Source organism: Perna viridis, chromosome 1 (genome assembly GCF_037379345.1).
Source record: "Perna viridis isolate PV_CMFRI_1.1 ecotype Kerala chromosome 1, ASM3737934v1, whole genome shotgun sequence".
Classification (NCBI taxonomy): Eukaryota; Metazoa; Mollusca; class Bivalvia; order Mytilida; family Mytilidae; genus Perna; species Perna viridis.
Window position 1 is genome coordinate 66615552 of NC_142445.1, and position 14522 is coordinate 66630073.

General features: G+C 34.6%; 1 protein-coding gene across 1 annotated transcript; it reads right to left on the reverse strand.

Annotated features, from left to right (window-relative positions):
• Positions 1-3997: 3997 nt before the first annotated feature.
• LOC148629935 (uncharacterized) lies at positions 3998-6348 on the reverse strand. Its single transcript, XM_088564792.1, has 3 exons — positions 6055-6348; positions 5095-5179; positions 3998-4537 (listed from the first exon to the last, which is right to left on the reverse strand). Exons 1-3 carry the CDS (start codon positions 6191-6193, stop codon positions 4420-4422), a joined length of 342 nt encoding a protein of 113 aa, XP_088420918.1. The 5' UTR covers positions 6194-6348; the 3' UTR covers positions 3998-4419.
• Positions 6349-14522: the final 8174 nt, after the last annotated feature.

A 14522-nucleotide genomic window follows, 5' to 3' on the forward strand; every position in this document is an offset into this window, starting at 1 on the left:
AATAAATAAAGAATCTTTTGTTACATAATAAATTTTCTTTGGAATAAACAACATGTCTTCTCATTTTCATTCATGTCTACATAGGATTTTTCATATATTTCCTTTTTTTTCAAAGATGTGAAATATTTAAAATTTAACTGAGTATAATACATATCTGTGGTAAATTTGAATTACATTGGTCTTTAGAAATATAAATTTTGTAAAAGAACATAAAGCTACTTTTATTCAAAATGGTAAAACCAATACACAAATATAAATATTTATTATTTATTAAAACAAAAGTAGAAATATTATGTAACATTTGTTCTGAATAGTAAATGTGTTATATATTATTTGTTCTGAATGATAAAATTATTATAGAATATTTGTTCTGAAATGTAACAGTATTATATGACATCTGTTCTGAATGGTAAAAGTATTATAATAATTCTTCCGATGTTTCGTGCGGTAATAGTGTATGATAATAAATCCACAAAAGGTGCAGTATGAAAGTATAATGTTGTGTTCATTCCAAATAGTAATAATATGATATAGTATTCATTTTTACTGGTAAAAATGTAATATCTTTAAAATTAGTCATAATTATTCACTTGTCTACATGTAAACAAAATTGTAAAAAAGTTTTTCATTGAAATTTAGGTTTATATCACAACTTTATTTGTTAAGATATTTACTAAACTTCAACAGAAAATTCATCATTTAAGATTGTTTGTTTGTTTGTTGGGGTTTAACGTCCGAGCAGCAATATTTCAGCTATATTCAGACAATGAACATGAAAAGGATGATAAAATGAACATGAAATGAAAAAAAAGAAAGAATGGGTCACAAGGATAATAGGGTCGACAAATTTTGATTGCCACTGGAAAAAGGGGGAATGGGTAAGGTCGGGCAATTTAGGCTCCTGTGGCCGAGCGCAAAGGTTCCTACTCTTATCGAATACCACAGCAGGGTTCTTTAACGTGCGAGGAACGTGGCATCTTTCCCAACACGGTGCACCACTATGGTTTGCGGTCAGGTTTTCCGTATTATAGCCTGACAACCCCAGCATGTAACACGCCAGGGGTACCCCATTCCACCACCTGGGGCACACATCCCAGTTGCTCTGTGGGCAGAGCGCCCTAGCCCCTGGCTAGGGTTCTGAGCACTATTTAGTCGCCTTTTACGACAAGCTTAGCGCTGCTGCAGGGCTATTCTTTTAACACCCGAACCTGCACGGGGACATAATTAAAGAACATAAGTATTTTTTTCATATTTATCAGCTTCCATCTTTGCTTTACATACATGTATTGTGCACAGGTAAATACATCTATCTCATAATGAACACGCAATTGCCAATATAAAACCCTTGATTAAAACACCTTTCTGATTCAGATAGTTATCAGCCATGTGTAAACAGGAACAACTGTTATATCAACCAAAATATGAAATATGATTGATTGATTGATTGATTGATTATTGGGGTTTAACGCCTGAGCAATAATATTTCAGCTACATTCAAGCGATGAACATGAAATGATGATAATGAAATGAAAAAAAGGATGGGACACAAGGATAATAGGGTCAACAAATTTTGATTGCCACAAGTTAAAAAGGAGAGATGGGTAGGGTCGGGCAATTTAGCCTCCTGTGGCGGAGCGCAAAGGTTCTCCTATCGAATACCACAACAGGATTCTTTAATGTGCAAGGAACCTGACCGCAAACCAGAGTGATGCAACGTGTTGAGAAAGATGCCACGTTCCTCGCACGTTAAAGGACCCTTCTGTGGTGTTCTCTCCCGGAATAGGAACCATAGGACTCCGCCACAGAGGCTAAATTGCTCGACCCTACCCACTTCTCCCTATTTCCAGTGGTAATCAAAATTTGTCGACCCCATTATCCTTGTGTTCCATCCCATTTTTGTCATCATTTCATGTTCATTTTATCATCCATTTTATGTTCATCGTCCGTTAAACCCTAACAATCAATCCACTATAAAACCAAGTCCATCATTCTTAATTTACAACACATGTTTTATGTATTCTTTTGTATTGTTGATGAATAATCGAATTCATATAGTTTGCAGGATTATAATTTAATTACATTTTGTCTACACATTTTGTTTTAATTTCAAATGTGTCATGGCTTTAGAGTATCAGTCAGTATAAAATTCAAACACTGCCTAATGTATAAGTTTTTCGCGGTGAAGAAAAACCCACAGGACAAGTTTTACCTTTTTGTCTACATATGGTATATTGTATTTTTTCACGTGACTGTAAGCTATATTCAGATCTGATTTTTTAGAAAGCAATACATTCATCTCCCGCTACAAATAACCCCATCAAACCAAATTAAGAACGATAACTCTTGCAATCTATACGACCTTTATCTCAAAAGTGCAATAACGTCATAACAAACTAAGACTGGTTTCGTGGTCTGAAGCTGTTTCTAAGTATGAAAGAAATACCAATCATATATTTTGTAAATTCATATACTGCTTATGTTGTGTTTTTTTCAAATATTAACCTCTCATCACCACCATAAGAAATAAGAAGTAGAAGTGAATTGGTTAGGTTTTTACATTACTGTTATGCTGTTCTCTCATGTGTGTTGCATTAAATATTTTGCTATAAAATGAAGCATAACAAATGAAGTTTTGTGATAATAGCTTTTAAGGTCATGTGGCAATGTATACTTAACGACTTTTCAATGGAAATTTTAATCGCCGCATGTAGGCATTTTTGTTTATTGCGGTCACATGTATCGTGTGCTAATGCTTTGGTTGCTGGTAAGTATTATTAAGTTTAATGAAGCCATATGAATGTGTCCTGATCGTCGACTCATCTAGTGCATAAGATATAGTAAAAGAACATTTTCAAAACCATTTGGACTTATTACATGCAGAATCATATTGCATTGGTGTTTGTCAAATAATTGAATACTCTAATGGCCTGTTGATCTGACATTGTTGAAGTTTTCTTTCCTTTTGAAAAATGAACAATACTACAGACACTGTGAGGTCAACTTCGTATCTTGACCTACACTTAGAAATCGATGGTTAAGAAAAACTATTGACCAACCATTACGACAAACGTGATGACTTTTCATTCATAATTGGTAACATTCCTTCCATCTGTGGCAACATTCCTTCAGCACCTGTGTATGGAGTGTTTATATCACATTTCATACGTTATACTAGAGCTTGCCGAGACTTTTGTATCGCGCTAGAATTCTAACAAATAGGCTACTGGAACAAGGTTACGTTGCTACAAGATTGAAGTCATCACTACAGAAGTTTTATGGTCCTCATCATGAACTCGTGGATCACTACGGTGTATTCATCTGCCCATGAAAACTGGTTTATTCAACGTGTCATAGTTTTTCTTTCCTCTTTCGTCACGCCGGATTTGACCTCCTTGAGCAACTCGACAGGTGTTTCTAGAAAAGCACAGGGCGATTACTCTACCGGTGCACCTGATCCATCCTTCCAATTTTTAGTGGAGTCCGAGTTTGCTTTTGTTTCTTTGTATGTATTATTTTAGTTACTTTATGTTATCTGTTGTGTATGTCTGTTTTCCATGTCTGGTTTTTGTCCCTGGATTATATTCTAATTATTACCGCTATAACCTTGGTTCCCTTGATTACTCTTACATTAATACACCTTGTTTGGAAAACCAAAAATGAATTTTTAGTTAATTCAAGTTGTAACCTTCATGACCAATGTCTTTGTTGCAAATTTATTTTTGGTCTCGTTTTTTTACGAAGTATGTTACATGACATCATATGACTTAGATTATCTTACTATCAATTCAATTGAGGATTTGGTCATCATTGCCCTCGAGGTTTTAAATTTTAAAAAAGTCCTTCTTATACAACTTCTTAAAGAATATAACATATTGACATCAGATTTCGTTCTGCTTTACACAGTTCACACAGTTCAAAAGTACTTAACAATAAAATACCCAAACCTGATTACAACTTTAATCAACTTTAATTAAAAGTCAATTATCTCTATTGCAGAATTTTATTAAAGTTTCATTCATACTAGAAACGGTAAGTTATCATGCATTCTCCCAAAGCATGTTTTGTTTGGACTCATTTCGGGGTTAGTAAAACATACAAAAATATTTTCTTGCATATAAGGATATCAAGAAACGTTAATATTGTTATTCTGTCAATTATATGCGGAAAAACAACAACATAAATACCTGTTTTGAAAAAAAACATACACTTAAATCACGTGTGAATATTTTTTCTCTTACAAGCGATTCAGTAATCTGTCCTTATATACTCAGACATTTATATTGGTAATTAAACAAAGCTCCAGCCAGGGAGATATTTAACAATATAACTAAGAAGTCGGTAGGTACCGAACAAAATCCCTCTGACTCCTAAACTACAGAAAGGTAAACAAAACAAATGTTATGACATGAATCCTCTAAACTATACTTCTGAAATTCCAATTTGCTCCATCCATGCATTAAGTTTTGTCATAGGTGTTGGCCTAGCAACCTTCCGAGTTTGTTTAGATATTTTCCTTTTATCTTCCTTTTTCTGACATCTAAAAATTAAAAGACATGAGATGATATTTGTCAATGTTTGAGCTATACAATCTAACAATGTACTGTCAAATGTAGTAAATATTCAATATAAGTGATATATTTTTATTCCGTTCCCTTTCTTACCCTACCGTTGCACCTGATCCATGCTCCCAGTTTATAGTGGAGTCCGAGTACCTCATTTGCTTTTGTTACTTTGTACATGTATGTATGATTTTAGTTACTTCATGTTCTTTGTTGTGTATGTCTGTTTTCCATATCTGGTCTTTGTCCTTGGATAACATTCATTTGATTACCGCTATAATCTCGGTTCCTTGATTATTCTAACATTAGTTTGACAAATTTAATCATCTTTCAGTTTAATGACTTTTGTGTTTTCTGTTCATTGACGACTTATTCATACGTTTGCGGTTTCAACAGGAACAACGGTGTGTCAAGATAAAAAAAAAAACATAAGATTTTTAATGGTCCGCAAAATTAATACAAATAAACTACTAATGAATTTAAACTAGCGTCAATAAATGCTGTTTTATTTGCTTTATTCAGGATGAATACTTACGCTGCTATGCCGTACAAACAGCAACATGTCAATACAAGCACTAATAAAGCTGCTACAGATGTAGAAACTATCGCCCAAGCCTTCACTGAAACGATTAAAAACTATATAAAATTAAAAATAAAAAAAACATTCCACTTGCATTTTCGAAACATTTAGTTAACACTATTTTGATGTGTTTTATGTGGAAGGGTTTATGATGAAGCATAATTATATGTTGTAATTATATCGCATTTTATGCTTTTTGAATATGATTATATCTTAAAGAAACTGGAACCGCTCAGATGGACTGGTCAAGTGCTTTGTAAATTTTGTGTGAAAACTCGTGTGTTCCATATTGTTGCGTTTTGCCTGCGTCGCTAAAGGCGGGAGCATTTATGTCACTCCGTCCGTAAGTAACACTTCAGTCTGTCATCGCAATTCAAATCAAAGTATTCGACAGAAATTCCTAAAATTTGTTATGTGGCAAAAAAACCACACGTAGTTGTGCTTATTATCAGGAAATTTTGACAATTATGTTCATTTGTTCCGTATATTTGACCGTAACACGTCTTCTTTGCATTTACCTCAACAACTTTCTTCAAAGCTGCAGTGCAACGTAAGTACAGACATCGAATGGTCTAGCGTGTTTTTTTTTTTTTTTTTTTTTTTTTTGCTTTTTTGTTTTTTTTGTTTCTGTTTTTTTTTTTGTTTTTTTTTTTTGTTAAGAAATGTTTTTGTAATTAACTGTCTAAAGTTGTGAAACATATCTTACACGATAAAAATAAAAGCATACATTTTATTTTAAACAATAATTTGTTTGGTGGAGGATACAACATTTCATTAATCATTCATACATAATTAAGTTGTATATCTACGAAATTTGTAGAGTTGCTTCTATAGCATGCAAAATTTTAACAGGTTATAAGCTTGTATAATTTTATAGTAAAAACACAACTACACATTATAAAACAAGATACTTACTTTTAGAACATGTTTTCCCCTCAAATAAAATGTTACACTCGCAGCTGAATCCATCCCCAAGATCTACACATTTTCCATAAAGACAATTATCATCCAAACAATCGTTTCTGTCTAAATGGGACAAAAAAGAATTTGACATCGATACGAATACAATACAGCCTCCGAGTTTGTCTGCGAAATATTTGTAAGAATGAACTAATCATGATGTAATGAAATTATTAACTTCAAATCTCTACAAATGTGGCCAATACTGATCGTACCTATTGTAGTTTCCGGGTTAATTGGGTATTAGCGGCATCCTACTTGACATTGACGTTAACAGCAAATAACGCGTCATATTCTACAAAAAAAATGACTAGTTAAAGAAACTGAAATAAGCATTCCATTCTATATACATATACCAATATTACAGTACTACATATTCGGTTAACCTGATTTTGTTTAGGAATATATAAGAACAAATTCAATCTCAAATATAGAACAAACCTGTTTCACAATATTTGCCTTTGAAGCCACTTATGCATACGCAGATGTAACTGACTGATGCTGCAATACAAACTCCATTTCTACAAAGATTACTACTACATGTGTTTTCTGAACTGACGGGTCCGTGAAATGTTTGAATTTCTTCTTGTGTACCTTAATTAAACAATTCAGTTAGTTTTAATTAAATTCTTGCATATTTCATTAAAAAGCAAACATTCTACAATATAGTGCAACAAAAATCGTAAATGAAATAAAATTCTTACTGAGATTAAGAAATAAAAATTGATTAATCCCTGAATGCATCACCTTTGAACGAATTTCTCGCAATATATTATATATATATATATATATATATATGAAACAGTCTGTAACGTTCCTTTATATGCTTTTTCTTATTTGAGTAAAGACAATCTTGTGAAAGAGTAATCAAGGGAACCGATATTAAAGTGGTAATCAAAATGTTGGTTGTTAGGGTTTAACGAAATGGATGATACAATGAACATGAAATAATGACGATGAAATGAAAAAAGGGATGGGACACAAGGATAATGGGGTCGAAAAATTTTGATTGCTACAAGATAAAATGAAGGGATGGGTAGGGTTGGGCAATTTAGCCTTCTGTGGCGGAGCGCACAGGTTCCTACTCCTATTGAATATCATAGCAGGGTTCTTTAACGTGCCAGGAACGTGGCATCTTTCCCCAAACAGTGCACCACTATGGTTTGCGGTCAGGTTTTCCGTATTATAGCCTGACAACCCCAGCATGTAACACGCCAGGGGTACCCCATTCCACCAACTGGGGCACACATCCTAGTTGCTCTGTGGGCAGAGCGCCTAGCCCCGGTTAGGTTTCTGATCACTATTTAGTCGCCTTTTACGACAAGCTTAGCGCTCCTGCAGGCCTATTCTTTTGACACCCGGACCTGTACGGGGCGGTAATCAAAAGAATATAATGCAGGGACAAAGACCAGACATGGAAACAAAGAACATGAAGTAACTAAAATCATACATACAAAGTAACAAAAGCAAATGAGCAACTCGGACTCCACTAAAAACTGGGAGCATGGACCAGGTGCACCGATTGGGTAAGCGTCCTCTGCTTTTCTAGAAACACCAGCCGAGTTGCTCATAAAAAGTCAAGTCTTGGGTAGAAAAACGAGGAAAGGATGAATTGAATAAATCAGTTTTCATGGTGCAGATGGATACACCATAACGATCCACGAGTTCATGATGACGACCATAGAAATTCTGTAGTGATGACTTCAATCTTATAGCAACATAACCCTGTTCCAGACGGCTTGTAAAACGCCAGGGATACCCCATTCCACCACCTGGGGCACACATTCCAGTTGCTCTGTGGGCAGAGCGCCCTGGCTAGGGTTCTGAGCACTATTTAGTCGCCTTTTACGACAAGCTTAGCGGTGCTGCAGGCCTATTCTTTTAATACCCGGACCTGCACGGGGCCTGTAGTATTCTTTATCTCAAGTTCTTTAGGGTAGATGCGATTTATTAAATCCCCAAAGTTAGGAGTGTTTAAAGATAATACGTCATCTATATAGCGGAAACTGAGATTAAAGGATCTAGCTAAACGATATTCTTCCTTCTGGATCAGATCAGCTATAACGTCAGCCTCATAAGAGTGAAGGAAAAGGTCAGCAAGTAAAGGAGAACAATTTGTTCCCATTGAAATACCCACCGTTTGTTGAAAGAGTAATCAAGGGGAACCAAGGTTATAGCAGTAATCAAAAGAATGTAATCCAGGGATAAAGACCAGACATGAAAAACAGACATACACAACAAAGAACATAAAGTAACTAAAATCATACATACAAAGTAACAAAAGTAAATGAGCAACTCGGACTCCACTAAAAACTGGGAGCATGGACCAGGTCCACCGGTAGGGTAAGCGTCCTCTGCTTTTCTAGAAACACCCGCCGAGGTGCTCATAAAAAAGTCAAGTCCGGGGTAGAAAAACACGTCCACCACACTGGACAAATATGTTAAAAATATATAACAAATTCCAGCATTTTGTAAACATCTTCCTCTTGTTTATTTGGAAGATAATTCGGAATTATTTCTTACAAAGTATGAGGAATCTCTACCAAGAACAATATATTTGTATCTAGGTGTACCATCTTTTTTGGAAAAAAACAACGATATATAATGTTTTTAAGTCGGGATTTTAACTGAGTATGGGGAATAGAAGTATACAGTTTTGAAAAATCATAGGTTTTAATGCTTTTATATTCTGATAATAGTCTTGAACTGATTGTCTCCAAAAGATCTTTTGAATTTTTCAGGATCCACATTGAATTAATACCACTACGGGAGTAACAAGTATTGTGGTAGGACTGTAAACCCTCTTTGACAGTTGTGAGTATAGAAGTTAAAAAGTTTTGAAAGATGTTTGGTGGTACATTTTGCAGATCGAGCCATGAAACGTTGTTTGTATGGATTTTTGTGGAGTATAGGAATCCAGTACATAGAAGGAAAATCACAATCAACAACTGAAAGTATAAAAATTGGTGAAACCTACCGTTACAACAAAGACCATCACTTTGACAATAGTTACAAAATTCCTTTTCTACAGCATTATGATTCCACGATGTTTTTGATATATTACAGCTGCGCAGACAGGTATCTAACGTTTGAGAGTGTACATCAGGGCAACAGATTGACTTTTGTCGGCTTCTAGAACAAGTTTGATCACACGTTGACCAATTACTCCATCCTATTGTGTGACAAATTTTACCAACACAACTTCCATTTACATTCGCAGCATTGAAAACGATACACGTAAACACCAAAAAGGAATTCATATTTCAAGACGTACTCAGATTCTATTAAATTTCAAGTTTGCACATTACAATGTCAAACAACATCAAATCTCCTTGTTATAATATATTTAATTTTATTCCTATGATAGATTTAGTTAAAAGTGCAACAGACGCATATTTTTTATCAAATAACTAGCAACGCATTTCATAAACACAGAATAATTATTGAAATGTTGAAATAAATTGATTTTTAATCCAACCCAAAGAGTTTATAATTTTAAAATAAACACATATTTTGTTGAAATAATACACCTGTCCCATAGAAACTTCCTTGATAAATGTTATAGGTTTTTTTTATTTATATTTTATTCAACGGTATGTTCAAAGACCATAGCCTTACCATGCCCGAGACATGACAAGTTTGCGCGGATCACACATGTTATTAATATAACAAGTCTTCTGACTTTTGGTTTTGCCTTTGCAATAAGCAATTTGTCTGTCCTGAAGGAGCCCTGTGCAGGTCCGAGTCTTAAAAGAATAGGCCTGCAGCAGCGCTAAGCTTATCGTAAAAGGCGACTAAATAGTGCTCAGAACACTAGCCAGGGGCTAGGGCGCTCTGCCCACAGAGCAACTGGTATGTGTGCCCCAGGTGGTTGAATGGGGTACCCCTGGCGTGTTACATGCTGGGGTTGTCAGATTATAATACGAAAAACTTGACCGCAAACCATAGTGGTGCACCGTGTTGGGAAAGATGCCTCGTTCCTCGCACGTTAAAGAACCCTACTGTGGTCTTCTCCCGGAGTAGGAACCATAGGGCTCCGCCACAGGAGGCTAAATTGCCCGACCCTACCCATCTCTCCCTATTTCCAGTGGCAATCAAAGTTTGTCAACCCCGTTGTCCTTGTGTCATTTCATCATCATTTCATGTTCATTTTATCATCAATTTCATGTTCATCGTCTGAATATAGCTGAAATATTGCTAAAGCCTTGTTTTATTTTTGACATATTTAACGGCTCTTGACTTTGGAAGTTCAGTAAGAATGTACTAACGAAACGTTTTACACTGTTGGATACAGTAGGGATAAGTGTTAATCATCTACATTAGACTTGCCTGTTGTTGGGGTTTAACGTCCGAGCAGCAATATTTCAGCTATATTCAGACAATGAACATGAAATGGATGATAAAAGGAAACATGAAATGAAAAAAAAAGGATGGGTCACAAGGATAATAGGGTCGACTAATTTTGATTGCCACTGGAAAAAGGGGGAATGGGTAAGGTCGGGCAATTTAGCCTCCTGTGGCGGAGCGCAAAGGTTCCTACTCCTATCGAATACCACAGCAGGGTTCTTTAACGTGCAAGGAACGTGGCATCTTTCCCAACACGGTGCACCACTATGGTTTGCGGTCAGGTTTTCCGTATTATAGCCTGACAACTCCAGCATGCAACACGCCAGGGGTACCCCATTCCACCACCTGGGGCACACATCCCAGTTGCTCTGTGGGCAGAGCGCCTAGCCTTAGAGACTCTGTAAAAACCGTTGATTCTATTAATCGTAAACAGCCTGTTTGCGTCATATGGGAAGTTGTAGCTTTCATAGTTAATATTTGTTCGTCCTATGTAGTCGTCTCTTTAACACCCTTATCAACTGAAACCTCAACTTTTTTCATGTTCAGAGAAAGGAGGTACCTCTGAGTCTTGCATACTAGAGCTGTTCGTTCTGAAATATCTCTGCCTGATCCCAATCATCTTTTAGCTAAATCTTTTCCCCACTACCATGAGCAAGTAATAACTTGCAATGACTTATTGCACAAAGCACAGTAATCAATATGTACAGACCTGTTATCTTTTTGTTATCTTAAAATTGGTTGTAATGACATATATGAATTTTCTTCAATAGTTAGTGAAGTAAGTAGACATTTTTATGTTTTCTGTGTATGTTATTTATTGTTCTTGCAAAATATCTATCTGCGTCTCTGAAATACTTTTTGCAATTACCGAGTACATTTATACATGCCCCGGGTACCAAATTTGACTGAAAATCAGCAATATTTTGGAACAAAGATGTCGTTTTCATTAAAATAATGATAAGTATACAACATTTTGACTCTATTTTACGTTTCTGTAAACAAGAACTTCAACTTCGTGCAATTGGCTGTTTCAGTAAGAAGATTTTAAATTATCAAATTATTATTTACTTTTTGTGAATATGGGCCAAAACAAATTGAGATTTTGAAACAATTCGGTATTCATAGAATAGTTACGGCATTTGTCTTATTAATACGGACCATTTTTAATGTTTAAATTGGTAACTAAATTATTTCTTATCAAAACTTGTCTTTTTTGCAAAATTGAGATATTTGACATAATACTGTTAAGGGGTACCTATATGAAAATTAGAACAAAAATTCACAGGAAAGCAGGGTGAAAGTGATAGTTTGTCTTTAAGTTGGAAATTGAACACAGTTATACAAAAACAAAATATTCAAAGATATGCAAACGTTTTTATAAGTAATAGGTATCAGTCTAGTATTACATATTACTGAGCGGGTGTACGTCAAAACATAGAGACTAAAAATATAGTGCGCCTCCTTTTTGCCTTTTCAAATTGTTCTGGAGGAAAAACAGTATTTTCATGAAAAATAATGCTTCAGAAAAGGGGTCCATCTTATGAACTCAAAATAAAAGTGAAAGTAGAAAATATTTAGTTTGAAATGTCTTGATGTACCAAAGTTCGAGCCTTTTTTCCTAAAATGGACCTAAAAATTATTTTTGACATTTCCCTAATTGAAAAACATGGTCAAAAGTTAGATTGAAACTCCTTGTCTATTTTAAAAAAAAAAATAAGGAAATTTAAGCTATACTATAGAAGCCTATGGGGCAAAGAATACAAGACTGAGACCTGATAATAATAATAGGTCCGTCCTTGAAAGGTTTGACACAATATTTTTGGTTATTTTTGTATGTGTAAGACTGCAGGAATTTAAAAAAAAGAAAATGTTCTGTCCAATTCTGTGTTTATGTTATTATTTGTTCTTAAATTGATCAAATTACTGCTATATCGTCGGGTTTACCCTTGTTTGCGATGTTTCAATATTTTAGAGGATGAATATTTTGATTGATGCTTTGTTTACATAATTCAGTTCAATGAATAATTCTTACCTTATTGACACTCAGTTTTAAATAGGCTTTGAAAATGCCATGAAATTGAAGATGTCACCGAAGCCATAGAATCTGAAGTATGAAAAATGACAAATCCCATACCGATTTTTGTCGAAGTTGTCACTGTTTCAAAATGCTACAGAATTGTTTCCCAATATGCTATACGTATGCTCGGTTTGTATCTCATGTACTCAACCTAAAAGGTAGAATTTAGTTTGAAGAATACAAATTGTGCTTTATCCCAGTAACCAAATTAAAACTTATAACCATTTCTATGTTATTCTTATTTATTTAACAGTGTAGGTTTACTTCTCCGATTCTACAGTTACTCTATTTCTAAAATAAACACATATCAAGCTTTTTCAATCGGGATTATTTTAACGGCAATTTTTTAAGTGTTTCAACAACTGATTATTAGGAGAATATTATTGAAATTATTTTTAATGTATGTGACCTCTCTTCTGTAAACATCAATCATTAAAATAGTGTTTTGATTTCGTTTTACCAAATTTACGACAGCAGAATATGACCTTTTATTCTCTTATGCTCTTAAAGGCCTTGTGCGGATGATTATTGAAGTAAATTCAATTATAAGAGATGAAAGCAATATTTACATTCTCTATCGGACTACTTCAGCTAATAACAACAGAAAAATATACCTACGCATGACCATATTCAACTCTTCGATTCCATTCATTCGAAAAAAAAAACATTCCTAACAGTCGTCAGAGATCTCACCTCAATACAAACAAAACATTACAATTACGATTGACGATGCAATATTTACCTGATAATTTGTCATTGAAATTATTCAACATTTTTAATTGTCAATATTGTAATGAAGCATTCAACATTTCACTACTCAATTGTAAACTAAATGAACCTCAATGGATTAGACAAACAAGTAAAATACTTGATACAGTTAGACATTGAAGGATAAAACCAATAGAGAATATTCCAAATTTTGCTGCTGCAAACCATTACAGCTTCAAGAATGGCCTATTTAATGCTAACATTTACCAAACTGCAACAATGCCACTATATCGGGAAATGCATGATTGTTCTTTTTAGTGTCATGACAAAGACAATGGTAATTTGATATTGCAACACCAAACACGGTTTGGAATTATAATTGGCTTGGTAAACCCGCTGCCAAGGATTCCTTCAAGAAAAACGTTGTGGTAGATCTACAAGTAAAAGTAACACAGTTGTGAAAAGTAAACACGACAGCAGCAGTTCAATACTTATTGGAAGGGAAGGTTGGTTTAAAACGCTATAAAATGAGCACGGGAAATAAATATTTCATGTGAAATATAAGTTAATTTAGATTACATTCCACAAGTCTACCAGGCACTTGTCACTTTTATGTAAATGGAACATTTATCGTTAAATACGACAAGGAGTAGGAAGTTAAAAGTTCAAGAGATAAATTCAAAATAAACATGAAAATATTAGCGTACTATCAAATTTTATTCAAACATCCAAAACATCATACTAAAAATGTACTGAAGCAAGGAAACTAAGACAGAAATAACAAACAAAACAATAAAATTGAAACTAAAAATCAAAGTAAAGGTACATCGTTATGTTACGCCACGAACAAAGTACAAAGCATACATTTAACTCCAGAAATTCTACAGTAACATTTGTTTTATATATGTCCATATATATATTTACCATGCAAATTTGTGGTCGTTCCCACCGTTGTGACATGCATCACTAATTTGATCCTCTATGCTATATAATAACATCTAAAAATGAACTGTCCCGTACTACCATATAACGTGTACTTAGTTTTAGCCCTAGATTAATCCTACGAGGAGGAATGACCCAGCCAGCGAAAGCTATATTTTTATATAGCCTAGCTGGCCGAGTGGTCTAGGGCGCTGAACTTTGTGCATGCGGTGTTGCCATAGATGTCACAGAGGTACAAGTTCGAGTCCCGCGGAGGGAACGACCAAATTGCATCGCAAATTTGACAGTTCTAACATCGTTGGGCATTTTTCTGACACACACACACATATATATATATATTTATCTGTAT

What these genes read in the sequence shown, in the direction of transcription:
- LOC148629935 (XM_088564792.1), bottom strand. Translation starts at nt 6,193, where the DNA reads ATGTCAAATTCTTTTTTGTCCCATTTAGACAGAAACGATTGTTTGGAT. An exon ending in GGGGAAAACATGTTCTAAAA is followed by an intron (nt 5,180 to 6,054) that starts GTAAGTATCTTG and finishes TAATCGTTTCAG; the next exon opens with TGAAGGCTTGGGCGATAGTT. An exon ending in TGTTTGTACGGCATAGCAGC is followed by an intron (nt 4,538 to 5,094) that starts GTAAGTATTCAT and finishes TTTAATTTTTAG; the next exon opens with ATGTCAGAAAAAGGAAGATA.